Raw genomic sequence first — 17744 nt, 5'->3', positions numbered from 1 at the left:
TCCGGTCATGGGGCCTGAACGCTGGGCCTGGGCGCTGTCCCTCAGCTCTTCAGCTCAAGGCTAGCGCTCTACCACTTGAGCCACAGCGCCACTTTGGCTTTTTTCTTTTTGCTTATGTGGTGCTGAGGAATTGAACCCAGGGCCTCAGGCATGCAAGGCAAGCGCTCTACCATTGAGCCACCTTCCCATCCCCAAAAAGCATATAAATTCTTGACAGTAAACTGGCATTTTGCGACTCTTTATGAGTCAGGCTGTAGTCTGTTTCACTTGCGCAATTTCCTTTGGCCTCTAAGATAGATTCCCTTATGACTTCGATTTTACGGATGTGGAAACTGAGACTCAGGGATTCATTTTTTTTTTTTGCGTGTTTCTGTGCCAACACTGAGTCTTGAACTCAGGGCCTTATACTCTGGGTTGTCTCCCTTGGCTTTTTCAATCGAGACTGATGCTCTCCCGCTTGAGCCACACCTCCACTTGTAACTTTTTGCTGGTTAAATTATAGATTGTCAGATTTGTATGGCTGGGCTGACTTTACACTGGGATCCTTAGGTCTTAGCCTCCTGAGTAGCTAGGATTACAGACGTGAGCCACAGCTCCCAGCAACAACTTAGTTTTAGTTCTAAGAAGCAGTAGTAAACCAAGATCTAGCCTTGCATGCAAAGCTTGTTATATTTGAAGTTTTGTCCATTGCTATCCTTGAGATTGGACAACAGTAATGTGTGTGTGGTGAATGTAGTGACTTCATAGTCCTGACTACAACACCTCATAAAACTGGGCTTGTAGTTTTTCACCTGTTTTTTCTAGCCTGCATGGATCTTATTTGAGAAGCTCTGACTCTAACCCTCTTGACTTGAGTATCTCAAGTCTCCAGCCCTATCTTTTTGTCTGAGTCATGGTCGTTTGAGAATACAACTGCAGATGAGTCTGTCTGTGCAGACATGCATATATTTTGTACTGGGAATGTGCAATGGGACCCCAGACTCCCAGGCCCAGTCAGTGTTTGGCACTGGACGGGAACACCAAGCGCCATAACCTGTCTAATACATTGAATTCTCAGGAATCGGGATTAAAAGTGAACCAGCCAGCATCCTTTGCTATAAGGTTGAATGGCGCAAAGGGCAAGATCGACGCAAAGGTGCATAGCCCCTCAGGAGCTGTGGAGGAATGCCATGTGTCTGAGCTGGAGCCTGGTAAGCACGGGCCGGTGTGGGAGTGTGGCGGGGCCAGCACCAGCACTTCCGGCAGAACTTCCCGCAGCTGTGCCTCCCAGGGGAGGCACTCACGAGTGCCAGTGAGCGTGCTGCCACACACTGTTTATCAATTAGGAGAGAGATGTTTGCCTGGAATATGGCGCCTCTGAACTTGGACATACAATGCTGCTCCTCCTCCCCCGCCCCCTTCTCCTCTTTTTATTTCTGCCTTACTTTCTGTTAGTTTTTCCTTTTGCATACATTCCTCGCTGCATTTATCTCAGGTTTTTATTACATTATTGACTTTATGACATAACTAGGTCCATTTTGATCTTACTTTATGTAGTCTGAGAGAAAGGCAGCTAGTTGTTCACCTGTAAAAATAGAATCTAGAGCTGAGTGCTAGTAGCTCACAACTGGAATCCTAGCTACTCAGGAGGCTGAGCTCTGAGGATCATGGTTTGAAGCCCACCTAGGCAGGAAAGTCCTTGAGACTACCATATTTTAATGAACCACTGGAAGATTAGAAGAGTCCTAGCCTTGAGCAAAAAGAGTTCAGAGACAGCACAGGCCCTGAATTCAAGTCCCATGACCTACCCTTCTCCACCCCCACCCCCCACCCCCCAAAAAAATAGAATCTAGATTTTACATTTTTTTCCCCCTGGTGATTCATTGGAAATAAGAGTCTCACGGACTTTTCTGCCTGAACTAGCTTCACACCACAATCCTCAGATCTCAGCCTCCTGAGTAGTTAGGATTACAGGCTTTAACTACCAGCACTCAGATAGAATCTAGATTTTTTTTTTTCCCAGTCCTTTCTTGATACCCAGAAACTTGATCATGTTCTCCATTCTGCCATTGGACGTGCATTACTTGTCAGAGACTTGGCGGGAAGGTGAGACAGGAGAACCCATGATTCCTGCCTTCACAGAGCTGCTCAGGGCAGCACACACCTGTGATCCAAGCAATGGGGGAGGATGAGGCAGAGGAAGATCATGAATTCCAGGCTAGCTTGGGCCCTATTGAGAAAACCTGTCTCAAACAAAACAACACAAATCTAGCAAGAACAAAGCCAGAAATGGACAATAACTGGAGACAGGCAACCGCCACAGGACTGCAGAGAAGTCGATGGGGAATATGTCAGAGCAGCAGAGAACTAGGCCGTGCCTTGGTGAGGTCAGGAGAATCTCGGAGGAGGCATCACAGTGGTGGTGGTTGTTTTTTTAATTGTTCTCAGCAGTAAGTAAAGCTGGTGTTTGTGTCCTCATGCAGTATTTGAATCTCTGTTGTCTAAGATCATCAGTGTTCCACAATTAGAGTGCTATGGGTTTTTAATTACTGAATACCCAACTTAAACTGAATTGGACTAGTCATTCATAGGACTAGAAACCTTAGGGCCTAAGAAGGCTTTTTGGCAAGGATTTGATTTGTTTGTCACTTTGGAACATTCACTTTGCCAAGGCCTTTACTCTTTCTTCTGCTTTGTGGGCCTTAGTCTGAGGCTGGCCTTTCCTCTTGGTGGCAACACAGCTGCAGTAGCACCTGATATTCCATCTTCACACCACAGTCAACAGGAAAACTTTGCATCCCATCTCAATGAACTTGGACATATGCCCGTTCCAGAATCACTTCCTGTGGCTCAGGAAATGCCCTGCACTGATTTAGGCTTAGGGAAACAAAGATTTTCCCCCAGCCAATGTCCAGGAAGCACACCTAGATGTTAGGGTGAGCTCTACCTCCCTGAAGCACATTGGCTTTAAGAGAGGAGTCAGCTTGGGGTGGTGGGAAGTCAACTTAGGGGGAAGGGCAATACTGAGATGACTTTATAGAGAGAGCCTGAAGAGAGGGTGTAAGTCTTAGTTTCTGAAGGAGATGAGGGGTCCAAGGAGGCAGGGAGGGGCTGAGAGGCTGGTGAGGAGGAGGAGATGGAGGAGGAGGAGGGCACGGCTCTGCCCCCTAGGCTGGCATGGTCACGTGGTAAACAGAGCACGGACAGCCAACGTGCCTGCTTCCTTGTGACCCAGAACACACCGCTAGAGAACCTGGCTGCTGCCCTTGGAGAACAGGCGCTCACATTGAGCTTCGGAAAGGAGCTCGGATGCCAGCTGGAACCATTTTGTTCCCCTTCAAGTTTCCAAACAGGGAAATGTTGTGAGCAGCGAGCTCTTCATAAAGAAAGTTCTGAGGCCCTGGGGAAGAGTGGGAAGCGGAATTTGAGATGTGAGTAGGGACACACAGTGAAGCCCAGCTGGTTTGGAAATCCATGCCTGCGGTGCCAGGCTTGCGCTGGCCCGCGATCCTCTGTCCTCACCTAACTCCTCGCTGTCCGTTCGCCTGGTTTCACCCTGGGCCTCTGCTCCTTTCCTCAGACAAGTACGCCGTGCGCTTCATCCCCCACGAGAACGGCGTCCACACCATCGATGTGAAGTTCAACAGGAGCCACGTGGTTGGAAGCCCCTTCAAAGTGCGCGTCGGGGAGCCCGGACAAGCGGGGAATCCTGCCCTGGTGTCTGCCTATGGCACAGGCCTCGAGGGGGGCACCACAGGTAACAGCACGGCCCGGCATCTTTACCTGAGCTGGCTCCAAGGCAAAGCCAGGTGGAGGCCCCTACCAACCAACCACTTGGGAGATGAGGTTTGACCCCTGGTGGCCAGGTCTGTGTGCTGTGATCCCAGGCCTTCCTTCACCAACCTCCTCTTCCCTAGTGGCCGGGCGCAGCCCAGTGGCATTTATTCTGGGAGTTTTCTTTGCCTGCACAGAACTCATAATGCATCTTGCAAGCCTCCTGGGAGCTCTCTTCTTCTTCTCATCTATTCTTTCTGGTCCTCTGTCTCCCACAAACCATCAAAGACCTGTCTCGGCTGTCTCCTCCTCCTCCTTGTGTTCTCTGCTCCCCACAGAGAACAGGCTGGATTGACCCACATTTCCTACTGCTTTTTGGATCTCTTCAAGTGTGGTTCCAGTCTTTGCCCTTCCGACTGGGAAGACAAGGGCAGGGGAGTGGTAGGTAACTGAAGCCCAGCACTCCTGTGTGCCGTATAGGAATAAACACTGCTCGCAGGTTGAGAAAGGCCTCCTTTCCCTCCACCTGTTTCCCATCTCTCTTCTCGGCCAGGTTGGCCAGCTGCTTCTCCACCGGCAGACAGAGACACTCTGAGGGCTTGGATTTTGCAGAAGTCTTCTTATTGCATCAACGGGCCAGGATGCAGCTTGCTTTCTTTGAGTGGACATCTTTAGGGACTTTCCATGTCAGAGCCCCGAGCTGTCCTTTCAATGGCTGCTGTGAGTGCATGCCTTGAACCTAAAGCTCCGGCCGAATCAGCTAGGGCACAGACATGGCTGCGGTCCACTGCGTCTCTGTTTTGGAGGATGCTAATGTGGGAATTTGGCGTCTCTGCAGGGCAAGTCCAGGCATGCACGTGGCTTGCATTTGGAGTTCCTTGGGACTCTCTTTGGGAGCTGCCTCACACCTGCATGCCCCTTTCATCCTTTACCCTACGATGGGTGGAATGGAGCAGACCACCAGGGGATGAGTGGCCATGATCACCTGGCACCCAGCTCTAGAGAGCCAGTTTCCTTGTAGCCAATGAGCCCCACCCTGCTTCAGGAGTGTCTGGCCAGCTACCAGGGAGTCTGGCCAAAGCAGAGGCCTTGGGGAACCCCACCCTCTCAAGGAGAAGGGTGACATTGGTGCTGCCAGCCTTCCCAGGTACATTCACGTTGGCTTCCTCCCGTGCTGGCCCAGCTGCTTACCCTTTGCGGAGAGCCCTGGGTGATGATCACTGTACAAATGGGGAGAGTGAGACACAGAGGTGGGTCATTCAACTAGAAGAGCTAGAACCAGGGATCAAGCAGGGCATGATGACCTTGAAGCCTGAATCCTTAGCCCCTGAGCTTTACCCCTTTCCTAAGCAGCTGCTTGCCCTCGTGTACCCCTGCCTGCTTTGTGGGGTGTGCTAACCCAGGACACATGTCCCAGCTGCTTATAGAGGTTTCTGGGGTACAGGGGAGACCTGGGGATCCATGGAGGGCTTACTGGGGTTCTGACAGTATAGCATAGGCAAGCCTCCAGCCCTGCCCCTGAGGTGGTCTTGGGGCCCCCCAGGCTGGCCAGAGCCATGTGACCCTCCTGCCGGCTGGCACTGGCCCAGCCCTTCTCCAGCAGAAGCTTCCTCACTGCCTCATGGCCGTTTGCACACCTCAGAAGCTTGGGTGTCTGCTCTGTGCCGCGAGTGCTATTCTTGCTGGAGCTCCAGGCCGGCTCAACCCTGTGTAAATATTGCTCTTGTCAGGGGCAGGGCGCCGTGTTTTTCTAGCCCTCCTGCTCCCAGGCTTTGTTCCCAACTCTTCATCCAGAGATGACACAGCTGCGGCCTGAACGCAACGAGAAGGGAAAGGCTTGGCCACCGGAGGGCTCGGCGTCCTGACCTTTGGAACAAAGCAAATGACCCTGTGTTTTTCTGGGTGGGTTTGCTGTATGTCTTGGCTCCATCTTTAAATGGTCTCTTCTGCAGATCTAGAAGCAGAGAATGTGGAGAATTCGAGGCAGGACTGCTCCAGGGGAGAGGGCAGGAGTTAGACCTGGGAGTTCCAGACAGTTTGGAGCAGTCTGGGGGGTGAGGGCAGGGCGGCCTGCTGTGCTTACGGATGATGGGCTGTGCTGTCTGAGCACTCGTTGCAGCTTGAAGCTGCCCTTGTGGGTTTTCTCTCTCCTTAGCTCCAAGTTGGACACTTACTTCTAAGTCCTGTTTCTGCTGAGCCTAACGGTGTGACACTGGATGAGTTAGGTGACCTCTCTGTGCCTCTACTTTCTTTTCTGTGAAGTGGGAGTAATAGGCTTGTTTAGAGCACATGAAAGTTGACCGCTAGGTGGCTCTCATCCTGTAATCCCCCATTTTGCTCCAGGAACCTGGTCTCGGCCTCCCCAAGCTATCCAGGTCATAGTGAATGAAGCTTATTAAAGAGGGTGGAGTGTCTTTCTACTATAGCCAGGTCTTTTCAACTTCACTTTGTAAAAAATACCTCCTTATCGCCATCTCACAGCCGCTTCCTGGCCCCCTGGCTGCTTTCCCCCCCCCCTCCCGCCCTCCCATCCCCCAGCCTCTCAGCCACTGCTGGGGGGGGGTTCCCCACTGCATTGATTAGAGGTTGTGACTAGACCCAGACCGTGGGGAGAGACCTTTGGGATTACAGCCTCAAGAGCCTCCAGAAACAGCTGGATTGTGTTTGAGGGTCACACATAGCAGCTCCTTTGTTTTATTGATAACCAGAACAATAATTCTTTCTCTGGCCCAGGAGCTATAATTAAACCAAAATATGTCCCAGCTGGGTTGGTTGGTGGCTCAGGCTCTCTGGCAGCGCTGGGTGGAGAGGCTGTGTCAGGGGCGCCCCCTAGAGGACACTGCTGAGGACACCACCCAGCAGCCCAGCCCATCTGATCTCCTCCTTCCCCTCTGGTCTGGATTGGGAACTTTTATGGGGCACCTCTGTGGTCATAGGTCAGCACCCTCTTTTGTCTTTCCTTCTGTCACCAGGCAAGATGTCTGCAGTCAGGTGTCGGGGCTGCCAAGTAACCCCATTGTCTATCCAGTAGTGGAGCTGCGTCAGGCAGCAGGGCCTCATGGCGCACCACTTTCTAGTGGTGTAACATGATTGGCAGCCTAACTTCCCTTTGTTTGTGAACCCGGACCCACTGCAGAAGGATCCCATGCAGCCTTGCATGGCTGTGTGCTCAGCAGGAGCCGCTGTTTGTTCTTGCTCTCCAAGCTGGTATTCATGGCACAGTGGGTGGGCTGGCAGGTCCCCGAGCCTGGCCTCAGCCTCAGCATGGGATGAGGAGTCTGAGGAGGACGGGAGGAGATGCTCGGCTTCTCTCGCTCCAGCCAGAGGAGAAGGGAAAGGGCAGAGGGCCCACGCCTCCCTGCACCGGGAAACAAAGCCGGGCCCTGGCGGCTGAGGCCAGACTTCAGGCTGATTCAGAGTCCCCGCCCTCTGCACAGCTCATGCTCAGAGCAGAGAACAGAGTGTTCAAGCACCCAGTGCCGGTGGGCGAAATGTCAGCAATACTCCTGCCCCAGGCCGGGAAAGGGAGTTACCACCCCACAGCCCCCACTAGCTCAGAGTTAGTGCAAGTGGGTTCCCATGCCACCAAGGCAAGTGCCCCATGAAGGGATTGTGTGTGTGTGTGTGTGTGTGTGTAAGTGCGTGAGTGTGCAACTCCACTGCTTCCTCTCCCTCAAGCCGCCACCCAGTCATTCCCCTGCTCCCTTTAAACCATCCACATGCATTCCATCTTCTCTCTCCCAGGCATCCAGTCTGAATTCTTCATCAACACCACCCGGGCAGGCCCAGGGACCTTATCCGTCACCATTGAAGGCCCATCTAAGGTCAAAATGGATTGCCAGGAAACCCCAGAAGGGTACAAGGTCATGTACACACCCATGGCCCCTGGAAACTACCTGATCAGTGTCAAATATGGTGGGCCCAACCACATCATGGGCAGTCCCTTCAAGGCCAAAGTGACAGGTAACCATGAGCCACCTGAGGGATTTTTACTCTACCCCATGGAACTGGTCTTATCGAATTAACAACAGTAGAAACTACAGCTGATTTTTGATATGTTGAATCTACTTTGAAACTTGAATGGGGGAAAAAAATGGCATGTCAGAAGCCGCACTGTTCAAAACTTGTAGTAATATATTCCCAGAGTGAGGATGTGTAAACTGAGAAAGAATACTAAACCAGTTACCAGTGGCTTATACCTGCAATCCTAGCTACTTGGAAGGCTGAGATGGGAGGATCATGGTATGAAGCCTGGGCAGAAAAGTTCACAAAAACCTCCCCTCTTGAACCCATAGCTAGCACAGTGGCAGATGCCTGTCATCCCAGCTAACCAGGCAGACGGCAGTACAAGCAGGAATTAAGACCCCATTGCAAAGAATACCAGTACAAAAGAGGCCTGGAGGTGTGGCTTGGTGCCCTCCTAGTAAACTCAAGGCCCTGAGCTGAAACTCCAGTACCATCCGCCCACAAAAGATGTTAGATGGTGTTCTGTCTCTGACAAAAAAAGAAGAAACATTTGCATGTTTGTCACCTTATGTATTTGTTTAACTAGGACCTAAAAAAAAAAAATCTTGATCTTTTTTTAATTAGCAAACACTGTTTGTGGCATTCCCATACACTCAGACAACATACCTTCCTTACCCACTCTATCACTCTCTGCCTTCCCACTCTTCCTTCTTAAAACAATTTCTATAGGTTTCATAGTTCTGTTTTCACACATGCCAACTCAACTGCTTCAATCATGTTCATCCTCATTAACCCTCTCTGTCAGCTTCCCTGCCCCCCCCCCTCTCCTCTCCAATTCCCCCCCCCCCCCCCCCGCAACAGAGCCTGTTTTATTTTTCTGCCATTTTCTTAAAATGTCTGTTAATGACACCAAGAGGTTCCACTGGGGTGTTTTAGGAGTACATTTATTACTTTTTGGTCAGAGTAACCCACTCCACTGCTTCATAAGATCCTTTCATTTCTAACTTTCACTTTTGAAATAATCAAAATGTGCTATTCAATTTGTAAGTATATGCTTCCCTTAAAATCCTGGGAAATGACACACACGTAAAAGAGGACTTCACAGTCCTCACCCAAGACCATCTCCGTAAATATGTGCTAAATCTCTTCCATGAGCCAGGATTCATACGTAGTTCAGCCCAGAAAAATTAGAAAACTCAGAAGAATTCTCACATGCATACATAACCAGCATGGTATTTTTTTATTTTGTCTTCTGAGATGTTAGTACTACTCCTATGAACAGTTTACATTAGTGAAAAGATGTCAGTTCTACAGCATTGTGTGTCTTTAGATGGGAGGAATTTCTAGGCCTTGTCAGCCTAGGCCATACTGGCCCATTGGCCCAGAAAATCATACCCTAGGAAGTTTGGAAAAAAATTATGAGTAAGCTGAGCATGATAGCACATGCCTGTAATCCCAGCACATGGGAATCAGAGGGAAGAGGATGGCATATTTGTGGCCAACCTGGGCCTGCATAGCAAGTTCAAGGTTTATCTGAAGCCATGTCTCAGGACTAAGGACATAGCTCAGTGGGTAGAGTTCTTGTCTCACATGTGCAAGGTCCTGGGTTCAATCTCCAGCACTAAAGAAAGAAAAGAAAAGGAGCATGTGAGCTACAGACACAGTGGCTTTTGTATCTAGGCGTTGGGACATGGGAACTTGTGCATGGGGCACTCAGCCATCCTCTAGCTGAGGCCTTTAGTGTGGCCATTCATGCCTGCCTTTTCCCATATCCTAGGCCAGCGTCTGGTCAGCCCAGGCTCAGCCAACGAGACCTCATCTATCCTGGTGGAATCTGTGACCAGATCCTCAACAGAGACCTGCTATAGTGCCATCCCCAAGTCGTCCTCGGATGCCAGCAAGGTGACCTCCAAGGGGGCAGGGCTCTCAAAGGCCTTTGTGGGCCAGAAGAGCTCCTTCCTGGTGGACTGCAGCAAAGCTGGTAGGCACTCAGACCTGCTGGGCTGATGTGGGTGTGCGGGCCAGGGAAGGCCGGGACTCTCATCTGCCCTCACCTCCCAGGTCAAGACTTTCTTCAGTGTATGTGTGTACACACACACACACACACACATCTTCCAGCTATTTGGAAGTAACCACGCTTCTTACCCTGCCCTCAATATTTGAAAATGATTTGCCTCTCATGTTGCCTCGATCCTTTCACTGAGGCCCCCATAGTGAGTTAGGAAAGTTACAAGGCCTCATTACCGATGGCAAAGCTGAATTGGTTACCCTGGCCCTTCTCTCTCTCAGGTAATGGCTCAAAGTGTGACTTGAACTTGGGTATCATAACGGTAGCCACAGTTGCCTAGTTCTGGCATCCCACACATAAGGGTTAGAAACCCAGCTCCTTCCTTCCCTTGTTTATTCACTTATTCATCTGTTGGAAAACCAGCTCTTTTACTCCATTCATCCATGCGTCCATCCATTCACAAAGCTTGTCAGGCCAGTGACTCCAAGCCAGTTATTTAATCTCCTAAAAGTCAATTTCTCTTCATCCCAAGCGGGGATCCTAATGCCTTCTTTAAGTTTCTCATAGGAATTAATGAAAAAACCGTAACAGCCAACACGCTGTAGCACTTGTTATGAGCTAAGTAAGAGCTTAGCTTGGTAACTTCTGTGGCCACATGAGGCGCTGTTGTCCTCCAGGGTTGCTGGTGGGGAAAGGTGAGCTCCACATCCAAGGTCAACCAGGCAAGAAGTGGCAGGGCAGGGATCTGAACCCCACCACAGGCACCTGCCAAGGGGTCCCAGCATCATCGCAAGAGCTCAACCAATAGTTCCTAGTCTCTCCCTCCCGGTCCACCTGATACAGTCACACCAAGTAACAGAGTTTTCTTCTGCCTCCAGGTTCCAACATGTTGCTGATCGGGGTCCATGGGCCCACCACCCCCTGCGAAGAGGTCTCCATGAAACATGTGGGCAACCAGCAGTATAACGTCACATACGTGGTCAAGGAGAGGGGGGATTACGTTCTGGCTGTGAAGTGGGGGGAGGAGCACATTCCCGGCAGCCCCTTTCATGTCACAGTGCCTTAAACCAGTTTGTGTGCAATCCCGGGGGGGGCATCATTCTTGTGGTTGCTTTTGTGGCTTGTTTGTAAATTCGTTTTTATACAGTGTCCTCGGCCTCTTGGTGGCTCTGAAACCCCATCCCCACACATTGCCCATTCGAGGTGCTTTCCAAAGTCCGTTCTAGACTTGCCTCTTGAGGGCTGCGGTGGAAAGTTGCAAGCCATGCAGACCCATCCAAATGGGCCCTTGGCACATTCACTGCAGACAGACAAGAATACCAGCAAGACCCACTTCCACAGTGATGCTGGCTAGCCCACACTACTGGTTCTCTCTTGAACATTTCTCAAACAAGACTCGGGGGTGGCGAGAGGCAGAGGAAAAGAGGAGCCCTCATTTAGGTTGTCTTTTAGCAAAGGAGATGGCTTAAAAGCAGCCTGATCTAGTCCAGGGCCTGGATTCTGTGAAGCAAAGCCTGTCCCGTGGTTGCCATCTGACACATCGCCCCCGCTTGCCTCGTACCCTGCCCGATCCATCATCATGCACCCTGGCCTTCTGACATTTCCTCACGGGTGGAGTGTGCCAGTGACAGATGGCTTCCCCATACCTCTGCCCTGCTTCTGCTGATCATTCCCTTGCAGTCAGAGGGACTATTGGCAGCCGTATGTCTGCTTTTGTTTCCAGGTCTGTTTCCGTGTCTCCATTCCTTAGCCAAGGAAGTTGTGTGCAGGGGGAAGCAGCAGCCACTTGCCAAAGATCCTTCCTAACACACTAGCCTTTTTTTTTTTTTAACACACATGCCCCAGCTGTTCTGCAGCCTGGCAAGTCTTACCAAAGCCTATAAGAGATCTCAGATGGGTTCTGTGTGATGAACCCTGTCCATTGTCAGAGCACACATCCCAGCCAGCCTCCTGAGTTGCTGTTTCTGGAAAACAATTATTATTTTTTTTAATATAGGAAAGAATGAACTTCTCGCTGGCATTTGGCCTGAAAGGGAACTGGGGGGTGGGGGGGAGCGGTTCATTGGTGATCTCTTTACCATTTGGCAAAAACAGCCACAGCTGTGGAGCTGCCCGTGGTCACGCTTTGACAACGACCCGGCATCATCCGGGGCTGCTGGGGAAGCGGCTCACAGGTGGGCCTCCCACAGCGGGTGCAGGGCATTTTCCAAGGCTTCCCTCAGACCCTAGCCGGCTTGAGGGCAAAGTTAAAGCAACGGAAGACTTTCCCCCTGCGGCATCGTGTGGTCTGATGGGTAGACATTCTGATTTGCTGCTGAGCCCTGAGCAGGTGGCTGTTGTGGTCCCAGATCGGGCAGGGGCGAGGTGCCCACCCCGGCTCTGAGGCCAGGCACCAAAGCCCACCAGGGAAGGACTGCGAGGTTGTAAACTGGGATATGGAAGCCAAACTGGAATCAAATGCCGACTGTAAATTGTATCGTATAACTTATTAAATAAAATGTGTGCTTCATAAAGTTGTTGGTGTTCTCTAGTGATGTATGTGCATGCCAGTCCTGGCGCTTAAACTCAGGGACTGGGCACCGTCTCTAAACATTTTGTGATGAAAAGCTAGCGCTCTACCCCTCGAGCCGCAGCTCTACTGGTGGCTTTTTTGGTAGTTGATTGGAGATAAGAGTTTCATGAGCCTTCCTGCTGGGGCTGACTTCAAACTACAATAGGTGCATCTCATCCTCCTGAGTACAGAGGTATGACCAGTGGCACCCAGCTGGCTGGTGTCTTTTTGGATCAATGGTCTGAACACTAACCAGCTCTCCTAAGCCCTGGCTGTGATGACGCGAGCAAGCCGCTTGCTGTGACACTGAGCCTATCCTCTGTTCGCAGGGTGAGGCCAGTGCACCAGACAGAGGCAGCTCTGTCAGCCCCAACACCATCATCACAGGTGAAGCCCTCCCAAGTTTCACAGCTGTGCCTTTTCCTTTTGAGACCAGCTCTCACTGGGTAGCCCAGTCTGTGTCCCGTCTCAGCCTTGTCGATCAGGAACCTATCACCAGTCTTCCCACCATCTTGATGAGCAAGGCTGTCTGCCCCTCCTCTCCTCTCTGCCCAGAGGAGCTTCTGGCAGCTGAGAGCTTAGGATATTCCTGGCACTGGCTCCTCCTCACAGCATCCCCAGACCCCATTTGGAAGGATGGCAAAAACCAACAGGTACAGTCAAATCCCTGTTGACCCAGCGCTCGCTTGGACACAGGTCCTAGAGCCTGCCTTTTGGACCCCAGAGCAGGAGTTCTGCCTCTGGTCCCACCACCAAGGGCATGGAAGAGGTTGCTAGAGCCCCATGAAGCCCTGCTGTCTGGGGTAGGGGACAGAGAAGGCAGGCAGGGATGCAAAATCCTGCTTTCTTGTGACACTTGGCTATGGATCAGGATGATTTGTTTTCTGCTGCGGGTGGACACAGTCCCTTGAAGGACTGTCCAGGGTTCCTGGCAGAGTGGGGCCAGGCAGGTCCATTCAGGCACCCAGGGCACGGGCCTTGATCTTTCCACCAGGCCTCACTGGGTTGGTTGGAGGCGGTGGTATTTGTATGTGCACGGCATGGAATTTGACATTGGTATCAGAGTTTCAATGCGCTGTGGGAGCCTCAGGAAGTCACTCCACCTCTCTTGAGTGCTGAGCCGAAGGAACCTTGCTGTGTTTTCTGTTGCTTCTGGGACCAGCACCCGTTGCTGATTCCCCTTGCCCAAGGCAGGGTCCTGACTGCTGGCACCTGGTGGCCTCCTGCATGGGCCTGGGGATGGCTTCACGTGGAGCCCAGTCTTCTCTAAAGGCCACAGCTGCCTGGGACATCTACTGGGCCGTGGGTTGAGGGCTACTTTTATCTGTACCTGGGCTTGGCTGCTATGGAAACCACTGTTGTTTGGGAAAACACCTTGAAACCTTTGAAACTTGACCCCAGGACAGCCTGGTGCTGTGTCTTTTCTGGTTTGCACTGGTTAGCCTTGCCCCTTTCCTGGCAGGAGCTAATTGGGCTTGACTCCGGTGATCTGGGGAGGTTACATGGAGGCAGAGGAGGCCTGGTCAGCCCCGTCCAACCCCAGGGCCCATTCTGGGTCATCAGATTTCCCTTCGCCATCCAGGGCAGGAAGAAAACATTGTGTTAACTTGTCTTGGCTTCCAGTTGAGTGTGCAAACCCTTGTGCTCTTGGGTCCTTGAAGCCACATTTTGATGACTTTGGTGTAAGCTAAATTGGGCAGCTAGAAGTTTTAATTCCCTTGGAAACCTGCTCAACCTTACAAATGAGCAGGCTAAAGGCTAGAGACCAAATGTATGCTCTAACTTGAATTTGGAAATGGGGAACAAACACATTAACCAAAGCACTCTTTCTCCTCAATCTTGGGTCCACAGAGTCACACGAGTATAGACTTGCAAGGATCCCATCCACCATGGAGGAAGGGGTTTTATAGTCCTTAGTTCATGAATGAAGACTCCTTCCCTAAAATTATCTTATTTAGGGTTTTTCTGCTCATAAATGTCATGCTGGAGGCAGAGAAAGCCTCAGGGAAACCTGGATTCAATTTTCCTCTCTGGTAGGAGGGATATTTTCCCCCCAACAAAAGGATCCTTCTTTGTTTTGTACGGGCTTTGTCTGGATCCCCAAGCCCACGGACACCAGCTCATGTGCATGGAATTTGGGGTGGGGGGAGAGACACACCCACCTCTCACACCCTTTTTCTCTTGCTGAGAGTTCTGAAAGGCAGGCAGGGGATGGGAATTTACGAGCCTGATGCATGGCACGAATCCCAGGGTGCTCTGAGCTTTGGACTTGCTTATCTCCCCAAGACAAAGAATCCAGCCTTTTTATTGCATTTGGCTTCCCCTCAGCCCTAACTACCGCCTTCCCCAGGCACCAGGATGCCTTGCCTCGCCCAGTCAGGCACTACCCATCCTATCCAGTGGACTGAACCCGCTCAGGATGTTCTCAGTGAAGGAAGTCTGGGCAGACTTATGAGGCCAGGGACTTTAGGCCCAGCTACAAGCTGAAGAGTTGATGTGGGGTCTTGTGAGAAAAGCAGAGGTTCACAACTGGGCTCAGATCTAGATTCTGGACTCGACACTGCCACCTACTGGTGGAGACAGTGCAGGTAATGACTACCTCAGTGCCCTCTGGAAAATGTAGGGATTATGGGGGAACCTCCATTCAAAGCAAATGGCTGTATCATTGTTCCCTAACTCTGCCTGGCTAACTCATATTCCTAGTTTAGATCTTAGTTCAAAGACACATCTTCTGGGAAGCATTCTCTGAATGTTCCCCTCTACCCTACACCTGATTACAATTTTCTTTCTTTTTTGGTTGGTTGTGGGGCCTGAACTCTGGGTCTGGTCACTGTCCCTCAGCTCTTCAGCTCAAGATTAGCACTCTACCACTTGAGGCACAGCGCCACTTCTGGTTTTTTCTGCTTATGTGGTGCTGAGGAATTGAACCCAGGGCCTCAAGCATGCAAGGCAAGCACTCTATCACTGAGCCACCTTCCCAGCCCTATAATTTTCTTTTGACTTCTGGTCTGAAATTGTGGTCCAGAAAGCAAGTAGGCTGACTCTCGTCTACCTTGATTCCTGGTGCCAAGCACAGGATCAAGAAGAGAATTCCTGTTTGTTCAGTGAATAAATGAGCTCACACACAGCAAAGAGTGCATAGCACATCCTGAGTAGTCTGCTTCTTACTGGCCTTACCAGATCCCCTGGTCAGAGAGGCAGAGGCTGTGAGGACAAACAGACTGGCCCATGGGGCTGCTGGAGTCTCTGGTGAGCTTTCCTCTGCCCTAACCTTCGCAGCCCCCTCTGTGCTTGTTACTGTCCAGGGGAATTTTGTGTCTGTAATACATGGTGTACATTGGTTTGAATATGAAATACCTTCCCTCTAACCCCACCCCACACAGACTTATCTATTGGGGAGCTTGATGGCAGCTGATGGGCTTTGAGGAAATGATTGGATAAAGGCTAGGCATCCCAGACTCCTTCATTTTGTATCTCTGTCCTTGTCCTGAGCCATTCCTCCTACAGCTAATTTGCAGCCATCTTGGAATCTGGGCAGGGCCAGATTTAGAATGAGAACTAGGAGCAAAATGCAGAGAAGAAAGAGTTGGGCCAGAAAACCTATGTAAAATTGGAGCTAAGAAAGGTGTGTGGTTGCTAAAGAGATTAGGGCCATTAGAACAAAGCCAAGTACTTTGCATTGGACAATAGGAAAGATTTTTGAGAGCATCTCAGAGCCCACCATGGCAGGCTTGAGGTGTAAAGATTTTTTTGTGTGTGTCAGTTGTGGGGCTTAAACTCTGGACCTGGCCGCTGTCCCTCAGCTCTTCAGCACTCTACCACTTGAGCCACAGTGCCACTTCCAGTTTTCTGGTGGTTTATTGGAGATGAGAGTCTCAAGGACTTTCCTGCCTGGAACTCTGAACTGTGGTCCTCAGATCTCAGCCTCCTGAGTAGCTAGGATTACAGGCGTGAGCAACCGGTGCCCGGTGGGTGTAAATATTTTTAACTTATTAGTGTGTGTGTGTGTATGTGTATATGCCAGCCAGTCCTGGGGCTTGAACTCAGGGCCTGGGCTCTGGCCTAGACTTACATTTTGCTCAAAGCTAAGGCTCTACCATTTGAGCCCTATCTCCACTTCCAACTTTGTTGTTAGTTTAGTGGAGTTAGGAGTCTCAGACTTTCCTGCCTGGGCTAGCTTTGAACCATGATAGGCACATCTCAGACTCCTGAATAGCTAGAATTACAAGCAAGAGTCATGGGCACTCAGCTTAACTCATTATTTTAAAGACTACTTTTGGAAAGAGATCACCTAAGGGTGCCCTGCTTGGACTGAGCAGCTAGGGAAGCATTTCCCCATGTTCAGCCATCCCAGAGTTCCGTCATGCAGGCAATCAGAGGCTGCTGCAGCCATGGCCCTGCCAGTTACTCAGCCACACAGACTGTCAGAGTTACAGGGATCACAGGGCTTCTACCCAGATTTCAAATACAGGCCTGAGAGGCCAGGTGCTGTATACCACAGTCAGGATTCCTGCAGGATTGTAACTCCTGAATCAATAAGTAAAACTGCAGCCTAAGCTACAGTTGAGACCCAAGGAAGTTAGAAAAGCCAGAAACGCAGAATGTCCGCAGGCAGGCAACAAAGCCAGCAAGTAACAGAGTTCTAGGGGAGAGGCCTATCTCCAGCGGCTCCCCATGTCAGGTCTGGCCATTCCCACCAATTGCATCAAACAAGTAGGTGAATAACATGAAACACAGAGAAAGGAGATTTATACAAGGCATGGAAACCTGTGGAAGAGGCAAAGAATGCACTTCAGCCCATCTTCAAGATACAAGTGTGACTTGGTGGTAGAGTGCTTGCCTCGTATTCATGAAGCCCTGGGTTTGATTCCTCAGTGCCACATAAAACAGTAATAATAAAATTATATTTTTAAAAAGATACAGACATGAACTAACACTATAAAGATTTAGATAAAGAATTGGGGCAAGGAGCAAGAGGTATGCATAATTATTAGAGGCCCAGGCAAATATATGGTTTGGTTGATTACTATCTTGGAATGGTCAAGCAGCCCCGGCGCCTGGTCATGATAAGAAACTCATTGTTGTCTGAGGGGATGATCTGTTTTGTGGAGGCTCTCATATTTCTTTCCTTGAAAGTAGCTTCATCCCTCATCTTAAAGATGTTATCGATTGGTCTTGTCCTTCCTGACATGCAAGAGAGTGATTGCAAGAGAGAAAGACTCAGAGGAAAGTTGTAGAATGGCAGCAGAGAGACCAAAAGGAGCCAGTGCTTTTTAGCACAAATAGTTTTTAAGTCCCTTTTATAAGCACAAAAGAGAGGCCATGTGGAGTCAGGTACTGGTGGTGCATACCTGTAATCCTAGCTACTCAATAGGCTGAGATCTGAGAATCATGGTTCCAAGCCAGCCCCTGGGGAAAGAAAGTCCAAGAGATTCTTATTTCCAGTTAACTACCAAAGAAAGCAAG

General features: G+C 50.4%; 1 protein-coding gene across 2 annotated transcripts in view; it reads left to right on the top strand.

The window, feature by feature from the left end:
• Flnb (filamin B, beta) overlaps window positions 1-12243 on the top strand; it is a 152507-nt gene extending 140264 nt beyond the window's left edge. For both annotated transcript variants that reach the window (XM_013010498.1, XM_013010497.1), the window contains 5 exons: window positions 937-1190; window positions 3560-3736; window positions 7498-7716; window positions 9497-9700; window positions 10606-12243. In XM_013010498.1, the coding sequence (XP_012865952.1) occupies window positions 937-1190; window positions 3560-3736; window positions 7498-7716; window positions 9497-9700; window positions 10606-10793 (1042 nt within the window). In that variant the 3' untranslated portion in view covers window positions 10794-12243. The remainder of the gene's footprint in view (window positions 1-936; window positions 1191-3559; window positions 3737-7497; window positions 7717-9496; window positions 9701-10605) is intronic.
• The last annotated feature ends 5501 nt before the right edge of the window (window positions 12244-17744 follow it).

Source organism: Dipodomys ordii, unplaced genomic scaffold, assembly GCF_000151885.1.
Source record: "Dipodomys ordii isolate 6190 unplaced genomic scaffold, Dord_2.0 Scaffold12, whole genome shotgun sequence".
NCBI classification, from domain to species: Eukaryota; Metazoa; Chordata; class Mammalia; order Rodentia; family Heteromyidae; genus Dipodomys; species Dipodomys ordii.
Note: the sequence above shows the minus strand (reverse complement) of the source record. Positions and strands in the feature narration are given on the sequence as shown.